Source organism: Xiphophorus couchianus, chromosome 22, assembly GCF_001444195.1.
Source record: "Xiphophorus couchianus chromosome 22, X_couchianus-1.0, whole genome shotgun sequence".
Classification (NCBI taxonomy): domain Eukaryota; kingdom Metazoa; phylum Chordata; class Actinopteri; order Cyprinodontiformes; family Poeciliidae; genus Xiphophorus; species Xiphophorus couchianus.
The window spans coordinates 21,587,905-21,608,706 of NC_040249.1; the positions used below are offsets into that span (position 1 = coordinate 21,587,905).

General features: G+C 39.8%; 1 protein-coding gene across 2 annotated transcripts in view; it reads left to right on the forward strand.

The window, feature by feature from the left end:
- inpp5a (inositol polyphosphate-5-phosphatase A) overlaps positions 1-20,802 on the forward strand; it is a 168,441-nt gene that overhangs the window by 110,800 nt on the left and 36,839 nt on the right. For both annotated transcript variants that reach the window (XM_028006649.1, XM_028006650.1), the window contains exons 10-11: positions 18,962-19,054; positions 19,332-19,406. In XM_028006649.1, the coding sequence (XP_027862450.1) occupies positions 18,962-19,054; positions 19,332-19,406 (168 nt within the window). The remainder of the gene's footprint in view (positions 1-18,961; positions 19,055-19,331; positions 19,407-20,802) is intronic.

The following is a 20,802-nucleotide window of genomic DNA, read 5'->3' on the forward strand; positions in this document are numbered from 1 at the left end:
GGAACCTCTCCGCAGGATGTAACTCACAGCTCGGAGGCCGTTCTGAGCCCTTTAATGACAATTAATGTCAACAGGACAATTAGTGCACATCCACTGAAGTGCTTAGCTGTAGATGGGCTGCTGGTGGATCGATCCGCCATACTTATCTGCAGATTGATTCAGACACAGGGAGGTTGGCCTCTCTTTCTCGGTGTCGGGCAGTCCTTTTTTATTGCTTTATTGTCTTTGTATCTCAGTCTGGAATCATTAAAAGGCAGTAAAATATAGCTGCATCTTACTCAGTTGGAAAATAATCAAAAAGTAAATTTATTTCAGTAAATCAATTCAAGAAGTGAAATTCACATAGACTGAATATATACAGAGTAACATAATTACAGTAGTTGTATCTTATAACTGTTGATGATTGATGTTTTAAGGTAATAAAACCACAAATTCTTTTACAGAAAATTAACAATGTTAAATAAAAGTAATGTATGTATAAATATTTAGCCAGTGTTTATTTTGTATGAATTACTGCATCAATGCAGCAAGTACCAGGTACATTTGTTACATTTTCATTTGGTGCAGTTTGCTTTCACACTGCTCGGGATCGAACCAACCAAACTCTTTGAAAACCAATTCCTCACCTCGCCTGTAGTGGCGCTGAACCAAGAACCACAAAAGGAAACAACATAAAGACCTCTGAAGAAGACACTGAACACAACCTCCTTCTTTACAAAATGCAAACAAAAATGGAGTGCTTTGAAATTTTAGTGGTTGTAAGATTTCTTTTTTGTCTTTGTTAAAATAAACTACAAGCCACTTTTCCCGCTAGCACTAGAGTCTCGCGTTTGTTTTGGTTCCATTTACCCAGGATACCTTGCAAATAGCCCATATTCTGCTTTTGGAGCGGTCTCCGGTCCGCTTGGTGTTCACATATACATTCGAACCTCGCCAGAGTTTACGTCGATCTGATAACGAGGGTTTTATGCAGACCAGAATCCGCTTTTATGGTCTGCGTCAAATTTTGATTACATGTCTCCACAAACGAACCAGACATAAAATGCACCATAAAATGTCTTGGTAGTCTGTTGTGTTGACTGTGGGCAGTGATGTGTTTGTGTACCTTTTTTGTACAATTTTTTCCCTCCACTCAACGTTTCAGGGATGTGCTTGGATACAAGACTTTAACAGCCCACTTCTTTATCAATTACATTTTGTGGTTCTTCCTTCTTGTGAAGGGTTTCGGTGTCAAGTGCACAGTTTTTCTCATGATTGTGTTGGACATAGTTCTTTAATTTAAAAAAAAAGTTTTTATTCAAAATTGCAGGTTTTTGAGAAGCTGAATGTTTTATTTGCCTGAATAAAACACAATCACCACAATTAACAGGGCTAACCAACTATAGTATATAATTGTGTGCAATCAATGTAGTTATGATTTTTAGGTAATCATAACTACATACTTTAGTGATATTGAGATGTACCTACAGGAGCAAAATTGAAAAGCCAGGATGATTATACTTTTTCTATTCTCCTCTAACTTTGGTTTATTGTGGATGGCTCCACTTTGCACAACCATTATCCAGTCCCCATCTCTCCTGCATTAAGAGACGACTGACGGCTCAGGGAAATGTTTGGGTCTATCACTGAAAAGGAGCTGGATGTGAAAGGCTGCGGGGTTGTTATTGTCAGGAGACAAATTCCAGGTGGCAAATTCCCGACATGCTTGTGCGCCGGGATCAGTAACCACAGACCTGCAGCCGCTGCCCCCCTCCCGTCCAGCCCAGGCAACCCCATTAATTGTGTCCGACAGCGGGAATTGGTTTCAATTGACCCCCATTCAGCAGGCCTTTGACTGGCAGACAAAAGACACAGCCACGTGGAGACTAATGCTGGGGTTGAGCAGCCTGGAGGTGGTCCAGGCCCCACCAGCCTCCTCTTTCCTCTCCCATGGGTCTTATCATGCATCGGCTTGATCACGCTCTGCACCGCTGCTGATTAAAACAAGAAATCACAAAGGATATCTTTTGAACATATAGTGTGAATCTGGGATGCTCTGCAGAGCACCTACTCATGTGCTTTAAAGTCTTATTAAATTGTCCTATTTGAGCCAAAATTAAGCCAGTCATTGTTGCTGGAGTAAAGACGTAAGCAAAAAGAAGTCAGATGTTTCTGATACTGGTTTTATTTATTGTAGTTTTTTTATAAGCCATTGCTTATTATAGATGTTTGCACAAATGAAGACAAACACAAAGGATGTGGGTTCTGAGATGTACTTAACCCTCCATTTAAGACTCTTTAAAAAACAAATCAGTTCTAAAGCTGCGAGTTTCACTAGTTTTTTGTTTTTTTTTAGCTTAATTTGCTCAGAAGTCACAGTTTTCATTTCTTTTATAGCTCATTTTCTCCACAGAAAGGAGTTATTTTTCCCTTTTATCAAAGAAAGTCCAATATTGAAAATCTGCTTTAGCTTTATTTGTCTGTTTGATCAATTTTAGAGCCATTTACTCTGTCCTGTAAACTCCACATCAAAATGTTAAAGCATCTCTCTTTACTAAGCAGTATTCATTTAAAAATAAATCTAGTGACTACTTTTCCTGAATTGGTTGCATTTTTAGTCATTAAGATTGGGATTACAATGTGAAGCAATAACATAACACTTTTGTGCTTGTCTTCAAGTCTTATTTTGAGTCTTAAAAGTTAAAAGTTCATGAAATAACAGAAAAGGACTTAATAAGTATGGTTTGTGAGGAAGGTGCCCTTTTAGAAAAGGGCAATGGCTGCAATTCAAGTTCAGTTCAGTTTATTTATAAAGCCCCAATTCACAACAAATGTCATCATCACATGTTCCTATTGATCCTAATTATCAAATAGTGCATTAAGCTCAGTTAATTATTCAAATTGGCTTACAAAGTTTCTACCCAATGAAACCCAGTAGATTAATTGGCAACATTCACTGCTCTGGGATTTCAATCAATCAGAAAATCAATTAACAGTAAAAAAAATAACAGCACATAATGCAAACTCAAGAGTAGTAGAAGAAGAAAGTTAGAAAAAGCACAACTTTGGTTTTACGACTGTCATCTGAATTAAATCCACGTCTTCTGAAACAGCTTTCTTTAAACAAATGAGACTGAAGTAGAGATTTTTGGCCCTAATATTCAGCAACATGTTTGTGGGCAATTCAACTCAGCAAGTCAGCACAAACACCTAATATCAAATGTGAAGCATGGAAGTGAACTGCAAAAAACACATAATCTTGCCAAATATTTTTGGTCTACTTTCTTGTGCAAATAACTTGGTACACTTGCAATAAAACTAAACTAACTTAAACGTTACTGTTCTGCAGTATGCAGGAGATTATTTTAAGTCAATAATTTCTTCATCTTGAAGAAAAAGTTCTAGTTCCACTGGCACATTAACTCATGAGAAATTTTTCCCATGTTATAGGTGAAATAATCTGCCTGTGGATCTTTTTTAAATCAATTTTGAGGAATTACAGACGTAAAAAAAAGTTCCTGTATCTTGCTGAAAAGTTACTTGTAAGTTATTTCAAGTGTACCAAGATATGTGCACCAGAAATTAGACCAAAATACTTGTGTGTTTTTGCAGAGTGGAGGGTTCATGATTCGGGTTTGCTCTGCAGCCTTGCAGTCACTGACATGAACATGCAGTTCTCTGTATTCCCAAGTTTTAAATGCTGTTGTGGGACCTTAAGAGCGCTGTGGAGCAACAGCTGCAAACCTAAATGAAATGCAAATTTAAATCACAAGTTGCTTTCGTAGTTCGGACTCTCAGCCAGTAAAACAGATCTTATAACTGTTGTTGGCACATTTATACACAAATACACATTTTGTTCTTGGCTTTCTATGCTTCAGGCAAGAAATTACAGCAGTATGTGTTTCAGGGAGAGTGTTGGTATGTGCATGTACCCCCCCTCCCTCGATGTGGCCATGAATCAGCCGCGTCGATGACAGACTCGGGGCCCTGTGCCCAAATTCCCAGTATATTTAAAATCCCTCCTAATTAAACTTAATAGAATGTAAATTTAATATCTGCAGAGATTGTGTGCTGCTGGCCGGCTTGCTCCAATATAAGGATTGATAGAGGCCAGCGGGAGGGGTTAATTGCCGACTTGATCTACTGTCGCCCGGACATGGTGCGGGGCTGTTTTAATTGAGGCTGATCTGTTGGGCAGATTTCATTAGGCTCAGCTGGCCTCTCACTTACTGGATTAGCATCCCCCTGTCGGCATCAGCAGGAAGTGCAGGTGGAGGCCGGAGCGGGGGGAGGGGCCGGAGCGGGCATCAATCTCCTTTCCTTTGTCCTGTGTCCTTTCTCTCGCTTGAGCAGCATGAAATTAAAGGTGGGGCCCTCAACTATCCCTGCTGAAAATGAATGCTGTAAGATGCCTTGTAATGACAGACCACTGTGATAGATCATTCATTTTCTCACCGCAGAGCGCACACACACACACACACGCACACACACACGACAATGTCAGGACAGATAAAAGCAAGCCGTTTTAGTGTAAGGATTAGATACGGGTTAGCATGAATGTCATGTTTCAGCTTAACTCGGTCATGCATTGCTTTTAACTGTTTAAAAGCAGATTCAGTCTACGTAGCAGTAATTTACAACAAATTTAATCTCAAGGGCCTTTAATAGGAAAACAGATCCAGTTAATTGACAGAAATATAAAATCAAATCAATCTATTTGTCAAGACAAATTCCTGTTTGACGAATAGGAATCTACTGTAATCTACGAATTCTTGAGACCGACTCTAAAATAGCCTAAAACTGCCAATTTAATAAATCACTTGTGCCTTAGTATGCATTAATACATACAGTGGAAACCATCTTAGCTGTACTGCAAAACTAATTTCTTCAGTCTTCCTTACTTCCACTCCACAGCCAATCAGCCCCAAGGAAAATGAATGGCTCTCCTGGATTGGCTGTTTTTTACGTATTATTGCAACAAAGTATTTCAGCTTCCCTAGCTGCTTTTGCTTTGAAATAATCTATATATATGAAGAAATCTGCAAAGACTGAACTGAGAAATGTCAGTTTCAATTTATTCTTAGTGATTATACAGAGCAGTAAAATGCAGTTTAAGGTGATATCTGGTAAAATGTGATTCATTTAAGGAAGTCCAGTTGCATTGAGTTATTGACTTTGCAGCAATCTCCCCTCCAGAGCAAGCATGTGGCGACAGGGGAAAAAAGCCAGAGCTCAGTAAAAGCAGCCTTCTGCCTCAACCAGCTGAGAGTTTAACACAAACTGATGTTTTCTAGCCACTTCTTCTTCTGGCTATGAGTCTTTTCTGCTTACAGTGAATAAAAACGCAACGTTTAAGATTAACAGTTTATATCAGACCAATTAAAAAAAAAAGACAGAAATGCTTATGTGAATTAAAAAATATGTTTGGTATCTGTTTCAAGGTTATTTTCATCTGACAAACAAGTCTCATCAGAAACCATATTTCAGTTTACTGAGATGTTCCTGTAGGAGCTACTTCGGTGGCTTTGTCCACCAAATTGATTAAACACTTAAAAATGTTGTTTTGAGGATATATTTTATGTTTCAAGTATCTAATCATTAAAGTTGACATCACTGGCAATGCCATACCTGACATTTTCACCATATCTGGGAGCATTTTGGTATTAAGAGTTCTTGATCAGCTGTAAATGTTTCCTCTGTAAAAACAAACCTCTTATTTAATAATATTTTTATTCAAATGTATTTTTTTTTGCTGGTTAGTTCAGTTATGTGAGTTACAATTTGTTCATTTTTTTTATTTATTTTATAATGCTGAAGTGCAGTAGATGACATAAAGAAGTGCAGTAGGGTAAAGAAAGTAAAATACAGTGTGAAAATGTGAAAAATTATTGTTTAACGTGGTTAAAAAATTCTAAAGATAATTGGGAAAACAAGGCTGAGTGAGGTTATCATAATTCATGGATGAAGGGGTTAAAATAAATGATGGGGGAAATGTTACCCCATGCTTGTTACCTTCAGCCCCAAGCCGAAACCACCAGCACTTCATCAGTTCGTCTACGGCCGCTGTCCTGGCTGCTGAACCTAAACTTGCTAAATAAATTTGTAAATGCAAAACAATCCCTCCCCCCTCTTATTCTGGCCGACCGCGGCTCGCATGTGTGTGCGCTGCCGGATCTGGCCGGCTATAAATCAAAAGGCAGTCGGTGTAATTAAGTGTACACTACATTAGTCAGGCTAATTAATTTTGGGGGCCATCCATCCATTAGCCATCGGGCCAGCACTGATTGGGTCTCTGTACTCTGGAACCCCTGACACCGGGGACTCTCCGTAGCTGCTCCCAGATACACTCGCACAGATGTATATAAAGGAATAAATATGCCAACTTCGTTGTGATTTAGCTAAAAAGGGAAGCACATTTCAATAAATGGGACAGTTTTATGTATAAACACTTACTGGAGAACGCCTAGCAGGGCTGTATTTGAGTATTTCATTGCTCGGCCAAACTGTATTGACAAATCCTTTGCGTATAATGCCTGACCTACTAAATCAATATAGTTTGCTGTGAAACCCAACCCTCCTAACATCGTCTTAATTGTGCTGGAGCATTACACCTCATCTGTTTGCAGCAAGTCGAAGCAGAATTATTAGCCTTTATCCATGCCTATTTATTAGCCTCCCAGGTGATGCCTGTGATAATATTTCCTCACAATACAATACAGACATTTTGTCTGGCAAGAGGAGTCCAATCTATCACAATAAGGGCCTATTATCCCACTGATAACCCATCTGGATATAGAAGGAGACTATTCTCTCTAGACAACAGCCCCTGTTCTCTCTCTCTCTCTCTTCTCTCTGTTTGCTTACTCTGCTAATGAATACAGCTCTGGAGACACAGAGGAAAGAGAGTTCAGCAATGAGGGCGTAACTTGAGCGATGCGGCTTTGATGGAAGCGCTGTCCATATAATTAAAACGCTGGCAAATGAAGAACAAGCAGTGGCTTCTGTTGGCGCTGCTCATTAACAACAGGCCATTTGAGCCCGGCGCCAGTCATGCTATTGCCATTGTGTGCCTGGAAGGGAGGGGGGCAACTGTGACTGGCAGCTTGGAACACAGTGCCAACGGTGGGACAGCGTGACAAACCAAGCCAAGGATGAGCGCAGAGCCTGGCACCAGCGGGGTGAGGCAACGTTGGCCTCACGGGTTGGTCCCAGTCAGGGACGTAACCCGAGTTACCCCTCAGTCCTTCACGGCTGCTGCAGACCCCAGCTAGGTTTGTTTTTACTAGTCCTAGTAAACAAAACTGAAGTTATTGTCTTTGAGCCTAAAAAGGAACGATTCAGAGTCAGCACAAAGCTACTACAAACTACTGATCAGGGCTGAAATCTGGTCCAGCCGATTTATTCAGACCTGAACATTCAGAGTCATATAAAGACAGTTAAAAAGTCGGCCATCTGTCACCTGAAGAACATTTCCAGGATTACAGGACTAATTTTCCTGCGAGATCTAGAGAAACACATCCATGCATATACGGTATATTTGGTTGCATTGATTATTGCAAAAGTGTCTTAACAAGTCAACCAGATAACTGCAGCTGATCCTGAATGCTGCTGCTGGCATTCTGACCAAAACCAGGAAGATAGAGCACATCGCCCAGTTCTAAAGTTCTTACAAGGATTACATATGTATTGTTTACTACATTAGTATTGTAACTAATGTATTGTTTAGTTACAATACATTTGATCGAAAAGTATAAATTCATATATTATATGTATATGAAATCTTGCTTTTGTAGCTTCTAAAGTGTTGCTAATTATGTCATAGTTTCCATTCATTTAAAACAATGGTGGAAAACAACAGTTTATCAGTGTTGCAAAAAAGTTCTTAAAACATTTGTTTGGAGGTCCAAACTTTTTATAATAATTTAAAATGATACATATTTAATTCAGATTTTGTGTTCTGCTGTCTGTAAAGTTAAATAAATGTGTTTTTGTGCCAACACTAATATCTCAAATCTAATCACATAAAAAAAATCGGATCAAATTTGAAATAATCTTGTTTCTCTTTATCTTCTCAGTCATTTTTTTCTCAACAAAGCAGGTTCTGTATTAATCATCATATTTGTGTTTCTTTTGCTTTTTAATATTCAGTTTGACTCGATCTTTGAAGTGAATGGGAAGGGCCAGCGTCAGCTAACAGTGACGCTCTTATTTACTGCAGATGAAATGTGGCATAAACTGTGAAGGATAGGGATGCCTTTGTGCCTGGTACATAGTGTCCGACTTGTATGATGTCAGTCTATTTTTGACTAATGCAGTCCTCAGCCTTTGTAGAGCAGAGCACGGTAATTGTTCTGTTTTGAAGGATGGAGTGGCTGCTCGGATAACACACGTTGTCCCCAGGGAGACGGGGGGGTTTCGTGCACAAACGTTCTCTGCATGCATCATTATTCTGGCATTTTAATCATCCAATCATTGTGATAATGTACAACCAAAGTATCAAGTTTCTACTGTCTTGCACAAGCATTTAAGCCCGTTGAAAGTTTTTACATTTCGTTGCAACCACAACCTTGAAAGAACAACACAAATTACATTCAACTGTGAATTAGAAAGTAGATGAATCAGGGTATTAAATTTCCTTTACAAATAAAAATATCAAAAATGTATTAAGCATTTATATTTACCCCACTTTTTACTCTTTTACCTCCTGTATCTTGAAGCAATTGCAAGCAATGCAAGAATCTGATCTGTAGAAAACCATCTTAGCACATCACCCTGGAGAAATTTTCCTCATGGTGAAGTACAGTGTTGGTAGTATTATGCTGTGGAGTTCGTCAAGAAGATGGTCCATAATTTGAAATCCTAATAAGTTACATTAAAGTTTGTAGTTGCAGTGTGACGAAATATGAAAAAGTTTAAAGATTGTAATTACTTTTGAGAAGCAGCGTATCAGGACGTTTAAACGATGCAGAATCACAGATCTTGATGCTCAATTCTTTTTTATTAATTTATGTATTTATGTATCTTTTTGTTTGATTGTTCATACCACTAATTCACTTCAACCACAGTCAGACTTCTATGTGAATGGTTCACAATCCCAAAACGACCAGCAGGAGAAGAACGTTGATGTCACACAGCAGCGCTCGGTTTCCGAAGGTAATAACGGATGGAATCGTTCATGGATCGATTTTAAAGTTATTTAGCAATCGGAGACAACAATATTGTCACAAAATCATAACAAGATGAAGGAAACTAATAAAAAGAAAGCACTATTAATATAAATTGCATTTTGACAGCAACTTTTGAAGAGAAGTCTGTTTTGATGTGTCGTCAGAGCCGAGAGTGGTGGGATTGTGATGTGATGCGCTTCACTGACAGACTTCTTTCATAAGTTCATAATTACAATTTTCAACCTTTGTTTACGTGCAGAATTACAATGTCTGGCTTTTCTTGGTGCAGAAATATGACTCGCATCAATGACGTAAAAGTCGGATGAAGTGTGACACGGTCATTCAGACTGCAGACAATTTGAAAACTGTTTAACTACAAATCCAATTTAGTTCCCTAAATGGAAGTAGCACAGATCAGATTTTTTTGTTGGGAATAGATCAGACATGGGTTTTCGGACTGTTGAGAAAAGCTGGATATGGGTCTCATAGCTTTAATGTTCTTATTTATGAGTGAATTTTTATTCTGTTTTGACTTTTTTGTTTTCTGTTGCTTTAAATCATTTCTAAGTTCAGGATCAGATAAGAAAAGTTACAGATTCTGTTAAAGGAAGTTAAATTTAAACATGAGTCCAAACAGTCAGCAGCAGAGTGATGTTCCTCCAGAATGGCTCATTGTAGCGCCGCTGTAAACCCGCTGTTGGCAATGCTGCCTTTTAAACTCCTCTGCCCACTGACATTAATGGGCCAGGCCCCATTCACACTCGCGCGCAAATATCCCATCATATTTAAGAGGGCCTATTAAGGGCCGCATTGAGAATTCATGGGTCTCATGGTGTGATTTATCTGCGCCGACCACGCCGCCGGGCCCTTTCAGAAGGAGTGGCTGCGGGTTTTGTCTTAGAGGAGGCCTAAACAATGCCGAATGGGTTCATTTCTCCGAGAAGGGCCTCCTCCTGTGGCGGGTGGGGGGGTGGCCAGTGAGAGCTGGGGCCGGCCCAACATCTGTTTGTGTCCAGAGCCAGGCGGGTCCGGAGCACAGAGCGCCCCGGCGGCCCCCTTCTCCTCTCCACGGGGGTCTTTGTTCCCGATTTCATGCTATCACAGCGGCAGCATGTTTTCCTGCGCAGAGCTGTCAGGGGCATAAAGGGCCCTGAGTGGGGTCACATCAAGAGGGATGGGCATGAAAAATTGGTAAAATGTATCACAAAGCCCACCCACTAGATGGTCGCCTAGCATCCCCCAACACTCTCCTGGGCTGAATTACACCTCTCTCTCTCACCCTGGTGGACAAACATTATTTGGATGAAATGGTGTAAACAAATTAAAGGCTGCTACTCAGAGTGAATCGATGTTCTCTGTGTGGAAGGAGGGTTTTTGAGTTTCCCCTCCCCGAAAATGAAGCCTGTCATCTCTCCTGTACATTCTCAATAAAGAAAAAATAATTACAAGAAAATATTTTAATAACAATAATATGATCCTGTTACATAATAAATCCTCCTCTTTGATATTTGTACTGCACCAACAAAGGTTTGTCTTTTTCAAGGCAAAAAGAAATAAATGTATTGAATGCCAGCATAATAAACTCAGCATACTCCCATGCTTATTGGACCATCGCTAATCACAGATTGGCTCTTCGATGTTCTGTAATTGACTCAGCAGCAACAGATTGCCTCGCTGTATGTTTCCTTTAATTGATTAACACTTAGAGGTGCAGCTGAAAAAGTAAATTAAATGAGTGTGCAGTGTTTTCAGGTACTTAGCATGTGTTTATTTTATCATCAATGACCCTGCTCTTGGCTATATTTAAAGGTATTATATCATCATTTATGCAGCCTTAAGATAATTCAATTCACTTTTATGTCAGAAGTTAAGAAATATGTTTTAAAAAGGCAGTAGAAAGTTGCCAAAAAGCAAAGTGTGACATTTGGACGATCAAGCTGATGAATAAGTGCATAACTCGATGATCATCCAGGCAGAAAATAGCGCTAGAGGTCTCCAGCTCCAGTTAGGCTTCATAAAGTGAACGTGTTTGTGTTTTTATCCAGTGGGTATAAAGGAGTTTGGTGACCTAGCAAACCGAAACCTTACAAAGTAATTTAAAAGCTCCCAGTACCTCTGAAATTTGATAATTTGATTCCAATTTTTTATTTTTCTTAAGGACAATGATGCATATAATAACAAAATATGCTGCAGGTGCTTTAGTTCTGACCTTCTGGATTTAATTCAACTCATAAAACAAGTTTATGGTTTTGGTCCAAGCTTTTGTAGTGGGAATTCGTCAGGTTAGTGGATTTTTTAAACAATAAAAAAGTTGGACTTTTTGCTGTATTTGACCTCTTAATTACCAGAGCCAAACTCCATCCTCCCCATTATTTCCATTGGGCTCACCTAGCTTTCTTGCACAGAAGATTTTTGTAGCAAAATCATCTGTGCACTCACTACAGTGAACCCGTCTGCAAATACCTGAAAACTATGATTACTTAAGATCCCATATTAAAACACCTATAATTGCTTAGTTTAATTGTTCAAACCCCAAATGTACTTTTGATATATATCAATACTCACTGTGGAAATTGACTTAGCACTACCTGAAGCTAACATCTAAAGTTTTCCTTAGCTCCACTCCTACTGGTGCACCCAATCAGCACCAAGGAAAATGATTGGTGCTCTGGCTGGTTTGCAGGTATCAGCCAATAGTCTGCCAAGTAGGTATTTTATCTTCCCAAGCTACATTCTCTTTCAAATATTTCAGATATATTTGACAAAAAAATCAGAATAAGTGAACCTGCAAATCCAATATACATCCTTTTTCTTTACTGCCAATAAGAAAACCACACGTCTTTTTAAAAGATCCCCCCTCCCCCCAAGAAAGAAATCTGGTCTATTCAGCTTTCAGTACTTAAAAGCAGAAAGCCTTTAAATTATTTAAATTTCCTACTTTAGTTTTTCTAACTCTAGATTGGGTGCAGTTTTGTCTGTGTATTTGTTTTCTCAGTTACTGGATAAAAGCTCACCTGTATACCTGAGGTGTTAAAAAGAAAACAAGATTTACAAATTTGGAAACAAATGCAGCAAACATTTAACCATATGGCTGCTGGACAATATAAACCCGTCCAGCCTCATTGAGAGTTTAGGAAAAGCCTGTGTGTTAAACAGTCTAGCAGACATCTGCCGCGGTTGGTTTTCAAAGTGCTAACTTAAAGTGGCACGGGAGGTTTCTCAGATTAAATCTCTCATTAGGTTTTCTTTGTACAGGTGGCAGTAATGTGTCAGGAACCTTGCCTGGGACAATGTCCTCTTCTTGCTTGGGACTAATATGCCTCAGGAGAGCCAACCCTCTTTTTACTGCCACTGTTTTTACACAGAAGAATGGCCACAAAGAAGCATCTGGTGGCCTTTTTTTGCAGAGAAAGCTTTTCCTTGGCCTTTGTGTCTGCTGCTTGTTGGGAGCATATGCTGGAGAACTGGAAGCAGAGATCAGGAGCTTTGGGGAATTTCTCTTCTTCAGGATGTCTTGTTTAAGTTGCTGCGGTTTTGTTTGTTGGAAACTTTACTGAGAATCATTGGAGAAAACTTCCAAATAGTTCTGTCTTAGGAGCTCAGATGGGTGGTGTGTGCTTGTGCGTGTGTAGCCCCCTGAATAAAAGAAGGTCATGGGGGTCAAAGTGATGAATTTTTATAGGCCTGTTCTCTGTGTTTCAGGCCTGTCCTTTTCTCTGCGCGCTGCACTGCTTCTCAAAGACAACCATGCAGGGCAATTTGTCCTGCAGGGCTCTGCAGAATGGGCCAGCAGAGGAGTTAAATGCCAGGGACACACACGCACACACACACATAGAAACCCTTGGTCCTGTTGTCCTGAATGATTTGTGGCCTGTCCGTTATCCATTTCGAAGGGACAAATGCTTTTGGTGGATTTCTGAAGGTAAAGGCAGAATGGCAGCCCTCAGTGCTCGCCTTTTGTTTTTAGAGAAGTTTCCCAGATGTTATAATGCACAAGATAAATAGGGCACATTATCGATGCCGCGCACGCCCTCTTACCTCTCCGAGCTTGGTTTCGGCGAAGGCGTGGTGAGGTGGAAGACCTCCTACAATGCGGACACCGCCATCAGCTCTTAGCATCAATTCTCACATCGTCGAGCAAGTTCATGGGAAGAGGCTAGCATAACTGAGGGTTTACTGGGGTCAGCTGCTGACCAGCAGGTCACACAGAGACTAACTTTGCGGTTGATAATGTGTCCACTCTCACCTCTCCTCCATGCTGAATTCTCTCCGAGCGCCGTATGTGTCAATAATGAATCCGCTGTGCTTGGAGGCATTAAATTAGCTCGCCACAAGCAGAGAGGAGAGAATAACTCTGGCCGGAGTCCAACCAGATGAGGTGGGAAGGGTCACAGCTGATTTACTGGCCATCCTCTGTAATAGCTTGTAGGAAAGCAGGAGACCAAATTTGTTGTTACCTACTCAAGCTGCACTCTTTCACCCCATTCATGTTGATGATGAAGAACGGTAGCGAGTGGAAAAAAAGTGATCGCAGAGCGAAGCTGGACGAAGCCGCCAAACCTTAAATCTTCTGCCAGCGCTGCTTTGCATGTCAGCAGACAAATAATGGTACATTCTGACAATGCCACTGCCCCTGCTGACACAGAGTCGCCTCTGTCCAAATTCTCTGGTAATGAAGAATGAATTGTTAGCTCATTCTCCACTCCCCTATCTTGCTGCATACATACTCCACGTCTCATACTTTTTTATGCTAACTGATATTAAGGACACATCTGTAGTTTGGTACCCTTCTTCTACGCTGGACCCTTGGCTATTGAGAAACGATTACTTGTCACCTGTTGAAGTTTTAAATGACTGGGTCGCTAACATTTGGTCATGGTGTAGGTAATGCACCAGCTTGATTGTGAAGGAAGCTACACTATGAAGCTTACCGAAAATTGCGTCCATTGTAAACAACCGTCCTCTTGCTCTGAATTTAATTGCTCAATATTTGGAACCATGTCCAACTCAAACTGAATGGCTTTGTTCACTTCTTCTGATGTCTTTGCCAAACTACAACAATAGGCTGACTACAATTCAAAACATGCAGAAACTTTATCATCATTCACAACTGCTTCTTCTGTTCGCTGATTGGCCAGGATCAAATCCATTCTGAGAAGTCAAGCTCAATAGGACAAATCCCAGAAGAAAAACTGAAGGGAGATGAGAATCAAATGGAATTGCATTGGAAGGCCATGGCTAGGCTAGCAATTCTCTAAAGTAGTCCACACCAAAACAGTGCAAGATTGACTGACAACAATACACTAGAGCTTCACCACCCAATTACTTGTCTTTTAATGGATTTCTTTTGATAGGTCAGCAATGCGATGGAAGCAGTGTAAAACAATCAACACAATGGACAATGACTGTGATTAACATGACCAACATGGACCGAATGGCTTCATTTACTTCCTCCGCTTCCCTTGTCAAACTACAACTATTACAGACTACAATTCTTAAACAACGCAGAAAAACAACATCTGATTGGCCTGTTTGAAATTCACCAAGAGCAAGTACAAATGTGGTTGAGTCAAACACCATCCTAAGATTGAACAAGATTGATCTAAAGTATGACAGCCATAGACACTGGTCCTTGAAGACATCTGGACACCTTTGATCTGGATGAAGAAGACCTTTGGAACAACGTTTTTTGAACCGATAAGACCAAAGTAGAAATGTTTGACCATAATGCATAGCACCATCTTTAGAAATGACCAACCACAACACATAAACCCAAACACCCAAGCACAGTGGTGGAGGATTAATGATAGGAGTCATACTATTTCAAGTGTAGTTTTTTCATCTTTCTCTTAAGTCTAATGAGTTTTTCTTCTTCTAACTGGTGACCTCTGACCCTTTTGTGAGTCCTTTTATGGCATTATATTAGGATTTCCTAAATGTTTCAGCTGGACACAGTGGATGGCGTCCATTGGTCAGCAGTGCCATCCACATAAGGCTTGTTGGAGTGCTGGGGGTCTGGACCTTAGTCTTGGAAGTGAGACAGATTGCTTTTAGCTTGTCTTCTTGGAATAGAGAGCTTCCTCCTTCCACAGTCAGGAGATTATCCACCATCGATGGACAAAGCCAGTGCTGTTCTCAACAGCACCTCCAATCTGTGGCCCTCTACAAACACTCAGTGCTGACCTCTGACCCATAATGCTGAGTCACCCAGCCGTCTCCACCCCCACTGCTTGTTAATATTTTCCCATTGCCTGCCTTCTTGTCCCTCCTGCAAGCTAATAAGCAGGCATCAAACAAGGAGTCAATTGCAACCACACAAATTATGTTATTGGTTGTAATGTCATTTAGGCTGATCAGCGTCTACATGTAATACATTTAAGGAGCAGCAGCTTTGAAGGGAGCTGACTGTTCAGAGACTCTGCAGGAGCACCTGGACCGGCCATGCAGCTGGCGGTACCAAGGACACATCAGTGCTCTGGTATGGCTTTAAGTGACAGCATGGGGTTCTTATTTTCCCCATCTCCATGGTTGGAGTTTGCTGGCCAGATCTTATGACAGGAACACCGGGGATGAGTCGAAGCTCCTGGAGGTTTACCCCTTGCTTGAATGAGCCGTTTGGGAGACCATAGGTTAGCAGTGATTAATTGTGTGCAATCACCCGCCTGCGGCTCCACTGATACACTGATTGTTCCATCGTTGAACATATGGATGGATCAATCGTTTTAATGTGAGCTTGCAGGACTATGCAAATGTACAAAGCTGGGTAGCTAAAGGAGAGCCTGCATCAGTATTGATCCACCTAACTTTAATTTGTTAAAATATTTTTCTCATTAGGCTCTTGTGCATGTAAGATCCTCCTTCTCCTGCATCTGTGTTGTTATTCCTATAGCCCAGCTGGAATCATACATTACCCTGAAGCTGAAATAATTGAATTCAGCCGGATTCCAGAGAGTAATCGTTCTTGGAAAAGACATTTTCCTACAAGAAAAGGAAGCATTAGCTAATTGTTGAACTGTCCTGGCCGAACTCTCCTGGCACAAGCTCGGGGCTCACATAAATACAAAATATATGGAGCTATCTTATTACCGGGACATCCATTATTACTGTTTTTACTCTGCAAATTATGTGCATGATCTATGAGTTTACAGTAGCCTACAAAAGTATGGATACCTCTTAAACCTTATCAAAATTTGTAAGAGTTCAACCGTACAACATCATTGTATTTTACTAGAGTTAAAATAGTATTGCACAACTGTGAGGAGGAAGCATGTATTTTCTTTATTTTCTTAAATAAAAATCTGAAACACTGGTCAACAGTGTGCAGTTTTCTGTTAATTCTTCTTTCAAAGTAGCTCAAACTGAGTTAGCTTTGATGGAAAGTGTTTGTTAACAAAAACGTCCATAAAGGTCTGATTAGTGGAGTACATGCCTAAATGTAGTGAACTGCATTCACACCAGATAAGTTACACACAGATGGCCTCTAGTTAGTTATCAGCCGGATAATTAACTAGACTACTAGTTAATTATTATTAACTAGTATTTGCCTTCATTTGACTACTGAAGGCAAATGGTTGCAGGGTATTTTACTTGGGGATATGAATGCAAATTAAGGACCAATCCACATGTTTCACTTCTGATACAATTATCTGAAGTTTAGTGTCGGCTGATTCTGATGTGATACAGAAAAACAGTGCTGAATTGACTTAAAATGCTTTTTTTTTAAAAAACACAGACACTTATGCATACTTAAGTACACCAATAGCTTCACAAATTTGGACAAACATGTAAAAACAATACAACTTTAATTAGTTCAGTCAGTGCAATTAGGAGTATAACAAGCAATCTAATATGGAAAATAAACTAAAACTGACCAAAACATCAGGTTGACTACCTTGGCCAAACGTATAAAAATAAACTGCAACAAACCTTCTTTTGAAAACTTAATTAAGAAAGTGCAATTAGGAATTCTAAATGTAATGTAAAATAAATTAATAAAGCATGATGTTGCGCATAACACAAAGCATAGATTTAGACTGAATAGAGCTGCCAATATGGTTCTCTATATATTTGTGGCCAGATTGTCACCAATATCTGATCCGACTCAAATATTAATATTGAATCTTTGTTTCTCTGACACAAATCTAGGCACCTTTCCATGCTTTTTTAGTATTTAGAAAAATGTAAATAACCACGCACAATTTTCCTTTCACGACCTTCTGTTGGTATGTCACATAAAATCCCAGTAAAAACAATTAAGTGTGTGGTTGTAAGCTGACAAAATGTGAAAAAGTTCAATGGACCTGAAGGCTGTTGTAAGGTGATGGATGTATACGTTCATTGGCATTTCAAAGCTCTTTTTTGCCTGTGGAAACGGTGGATTTGATGGGAACTTAAATATTTCTGGGGATTTCTAAAGGGGAAAGGATTCTCATTAGGAAAGATTCTTGTCAAATTAACAAGGTGTAGTTAAGAAAGCAAGACAAAAGTGTTGTTTTTTTTTTCTCCAGGCTTTTGCAAAAGGTTGTTTTTTTTATGATTTCTATTAACTAAAATGTGTTTGGTGTTGACAGTAAAGCCATCAGTGACAACAAAAAGGACTTTCTGTGATTGTCTTTGCTAAATGTGGCTACAATGACTTTTGACAGGGAAAGCATCTCTTGCCCTTCTCACTAGCTCCTTCTTTGGCCTATTCATTGCACAAAGCTGCTTAAGCACACTTAAGCGCATTAGCATTTGGCTGCCAGGGGACCATATTGACCCAGTATTTGGATGGCCTAAATGAGTGAAAGATGGAGCGATTTGTTGGGGCTTTAGAAATTTCCTTTTGGGAGTGGGGGGGTATGAAGGAAGCGTTGGAGCGGTGAAGGGGTGGGGGGTCATCTTCAAGGAGTTGTTCCACTTTCTCTCAGGGCACGGTGTTTGTTCTAATCTGGTGTGCCATTTCTTCGCGGCCGAAGCAGGTCTGATTTGTGACATTTCAGTCTAAAGAGCCTTTTTCTGCCGGCTATATTGGCTTGACCCGATTATCTAATCTGTGCTTTGAATTTCAATCAGGTTCCCCTCAGCCTGTGCTGTGTGCTATGGGAACTTCTGGCTAAGGGATTTCCTTATTCAGCTTTCTTCAAACACAGATGGCCGAATGTTTAACTAATTGTTAAGAGAGTTGACAAAGCCGAATTTAACCCCGCACACAGTCCGCGGCCTCAGTACATAGACCGGATAAAGAGGAGGACAGTAAGGTGGGAGTTTGTGGGACGGTTCTTTAAAGCAGGCATTTGAACGCAACACAGTGTTGAGGATAAATTAATATCTGGTTAACAGTAAAACTTGCTCAATGTGTGCATTTTATTAGGCTTCTATCTTTATATACACTTGTGAACAGCAGTTAGTATAATTAAAGTATAATTAATTCAATCTCTGGATTCTAGGATGGAGGGATGATGAAACATAACATTAATGATTTTAAACTGCTGAAATTAGATATATAATTTTTAATTTATTGTGTATTTGCTAGAAGAATCAAAATTATTCTTAAAAGTTCAACTATTTAGCTTCTGGCTTTTCCAAAGACCTAAACTTGTTTGGGAATTTGTTGATTACAATGAGAAGGAAAAAAATAATAAATTAACCAGTTCAAACCAGGAAGTGTGTGGTTGACGTGGAACTTGCTAAGCGACTTTACACCAAATTAGTGGAGAAAATCTGCAATAAATCTTAACTTCTGGGCCCAAAGCTTCCAACCAGAACTGTGTGTTTGTGTTTTTGTTTTTCATGTTTTCAGGATCGCTCACTCTCTCTGTCTTTTTCTCTTCCAGCATCTCTGTTCTACTGGCACCCTGGAGGCCATCACAAACACCAACAATGATGTGGACAAGCTAATATTCAGAGAGACCAATAACGACCGAAAGGTTAGTTCTCTCTCACTTACCTGAGCCGCTCTGTGAAATGTTGATGATCTGTAATTAGGCGTAAAACCTGTTTTATTGGACCGTTCTGAAGTTCTACATTTCTTCTACCTGCCCCGCTTTAGTAAAGGTGAGGTTCTGCCTCACCTCAGCAGTGGATAACGCAGTCCTGCCTGCCTCCGTTGCTCACTGATGTTAATTAAGTCTCTAATTACTGAGTCCTCTTCTCATTATTACTGCCATTAATCAGAGCACATTTAATCTCTTCCCTTTTATTTAGGTTATTCTTGAAGTTGAAAGGAAGAGTTTCAATTACGTCGACCCGAACGTTTTCCAGGCAAACAACGGGACCTCGGTAAGTCCCGACCCTTCATATGCTCAGCTTCCCTCTCATCTTCTAGGAACTTACAGCAATTTAGATTTACCCAACAGCTTCATAGACTCTCCCTTTTTCACTATGATAACGGCAGCTACTGTTTATAAGGATTTAAACTGATTATCTGTGAAATAGAAGATGAAAGAGGCACAGAACAGTGGTTTGAATAGGTTTCAGCGCATGCGGAATGAATGTGTCACCGACAAACGCCCTGCATACAGTAACTTTGTTAGGACAAAGTTACTGTTAGGACAGTAACTGTTAGGACTTGTCATGGATAAGACAAGCAATCCATGTCTTATTATTTTGGTGTTATTGTTTTAATAACCTTAAGACCAGATCTTTGTTGGCAAATCCAGTTCCAGGGTGCCACCAGCGCTAATCGGAGCCGCCCTAGAACTGGATTTGCCAGCTCTGGATGATAGATTTAGGGTCCGTTCTTGCAGTTCACCTTCATGGACGGTGTTTGAACCCGCATGTCTTTGGAGTAACTTTGTGTGCACACAGGCTGAGTGTTAAGTATGTGCTGCTGAAAGCACCTTTTACATTCCTCTGCTTTTATATGGCTGTATATTACATTAAGTAGTTCAAAGTCGCAGCTTGTTAAATTCCCCAGGAGTTACGTACGCACACACACACACACACACACACACACACACACACCTTCACATCAACAGAATGAAGCATGAAGCCAGAGCTTATTAATGCTGTTTGACTCATAATATAAAAAGTTAATATAAGCCCCTGGGCAATAAATCAGCAGTCATTTATGAACCTCTAAAGGTAAAATAGCTAAAAATCACCAGACATAAACTACATAAACAGATCTAAGCACAATCGTGGAGAAACAAAGTGATTAGAAGAGAACATCGCAGGAATGCTGTTTATTATCCAACACATAAATATGTTAAATGAGTTATTTCAAAATTATACACTTTACATTATTAGGATGAATTCCTTCCACCTTAATCATTGTTTTATGGATGAAAACAGAAAGTCCTGGCAGGATTATAAGCAGGCAGTGGATGGCCCCGCATTTGTTTTCCTTATGGTAACTAAAACCTTTCTGTTTTATCACTTTTCACCTCTTTTGTAAAAACCCAGATGCAGTTTTTCTTTCTTTTTTTTACTTTTATTTTTTGCTCCTCTCTGATTAGGATGGATTTTGATGTGAGTTTTCCCTGGAATAAGGTCAGGTCAAGTTTATTTGTACAGAATATTTCAGCAACAAAGCAGTTCAAATTGCTTTACATTATAAACCATCATATAAAGCAATAATGAAACAAGCTACATCAAATATATTTATCAATGTTCCAGTTACTATGAATTAAAGACGACTCTAAAAAGGGTTTTTAGTTTGTTTCCGACCAGAAGA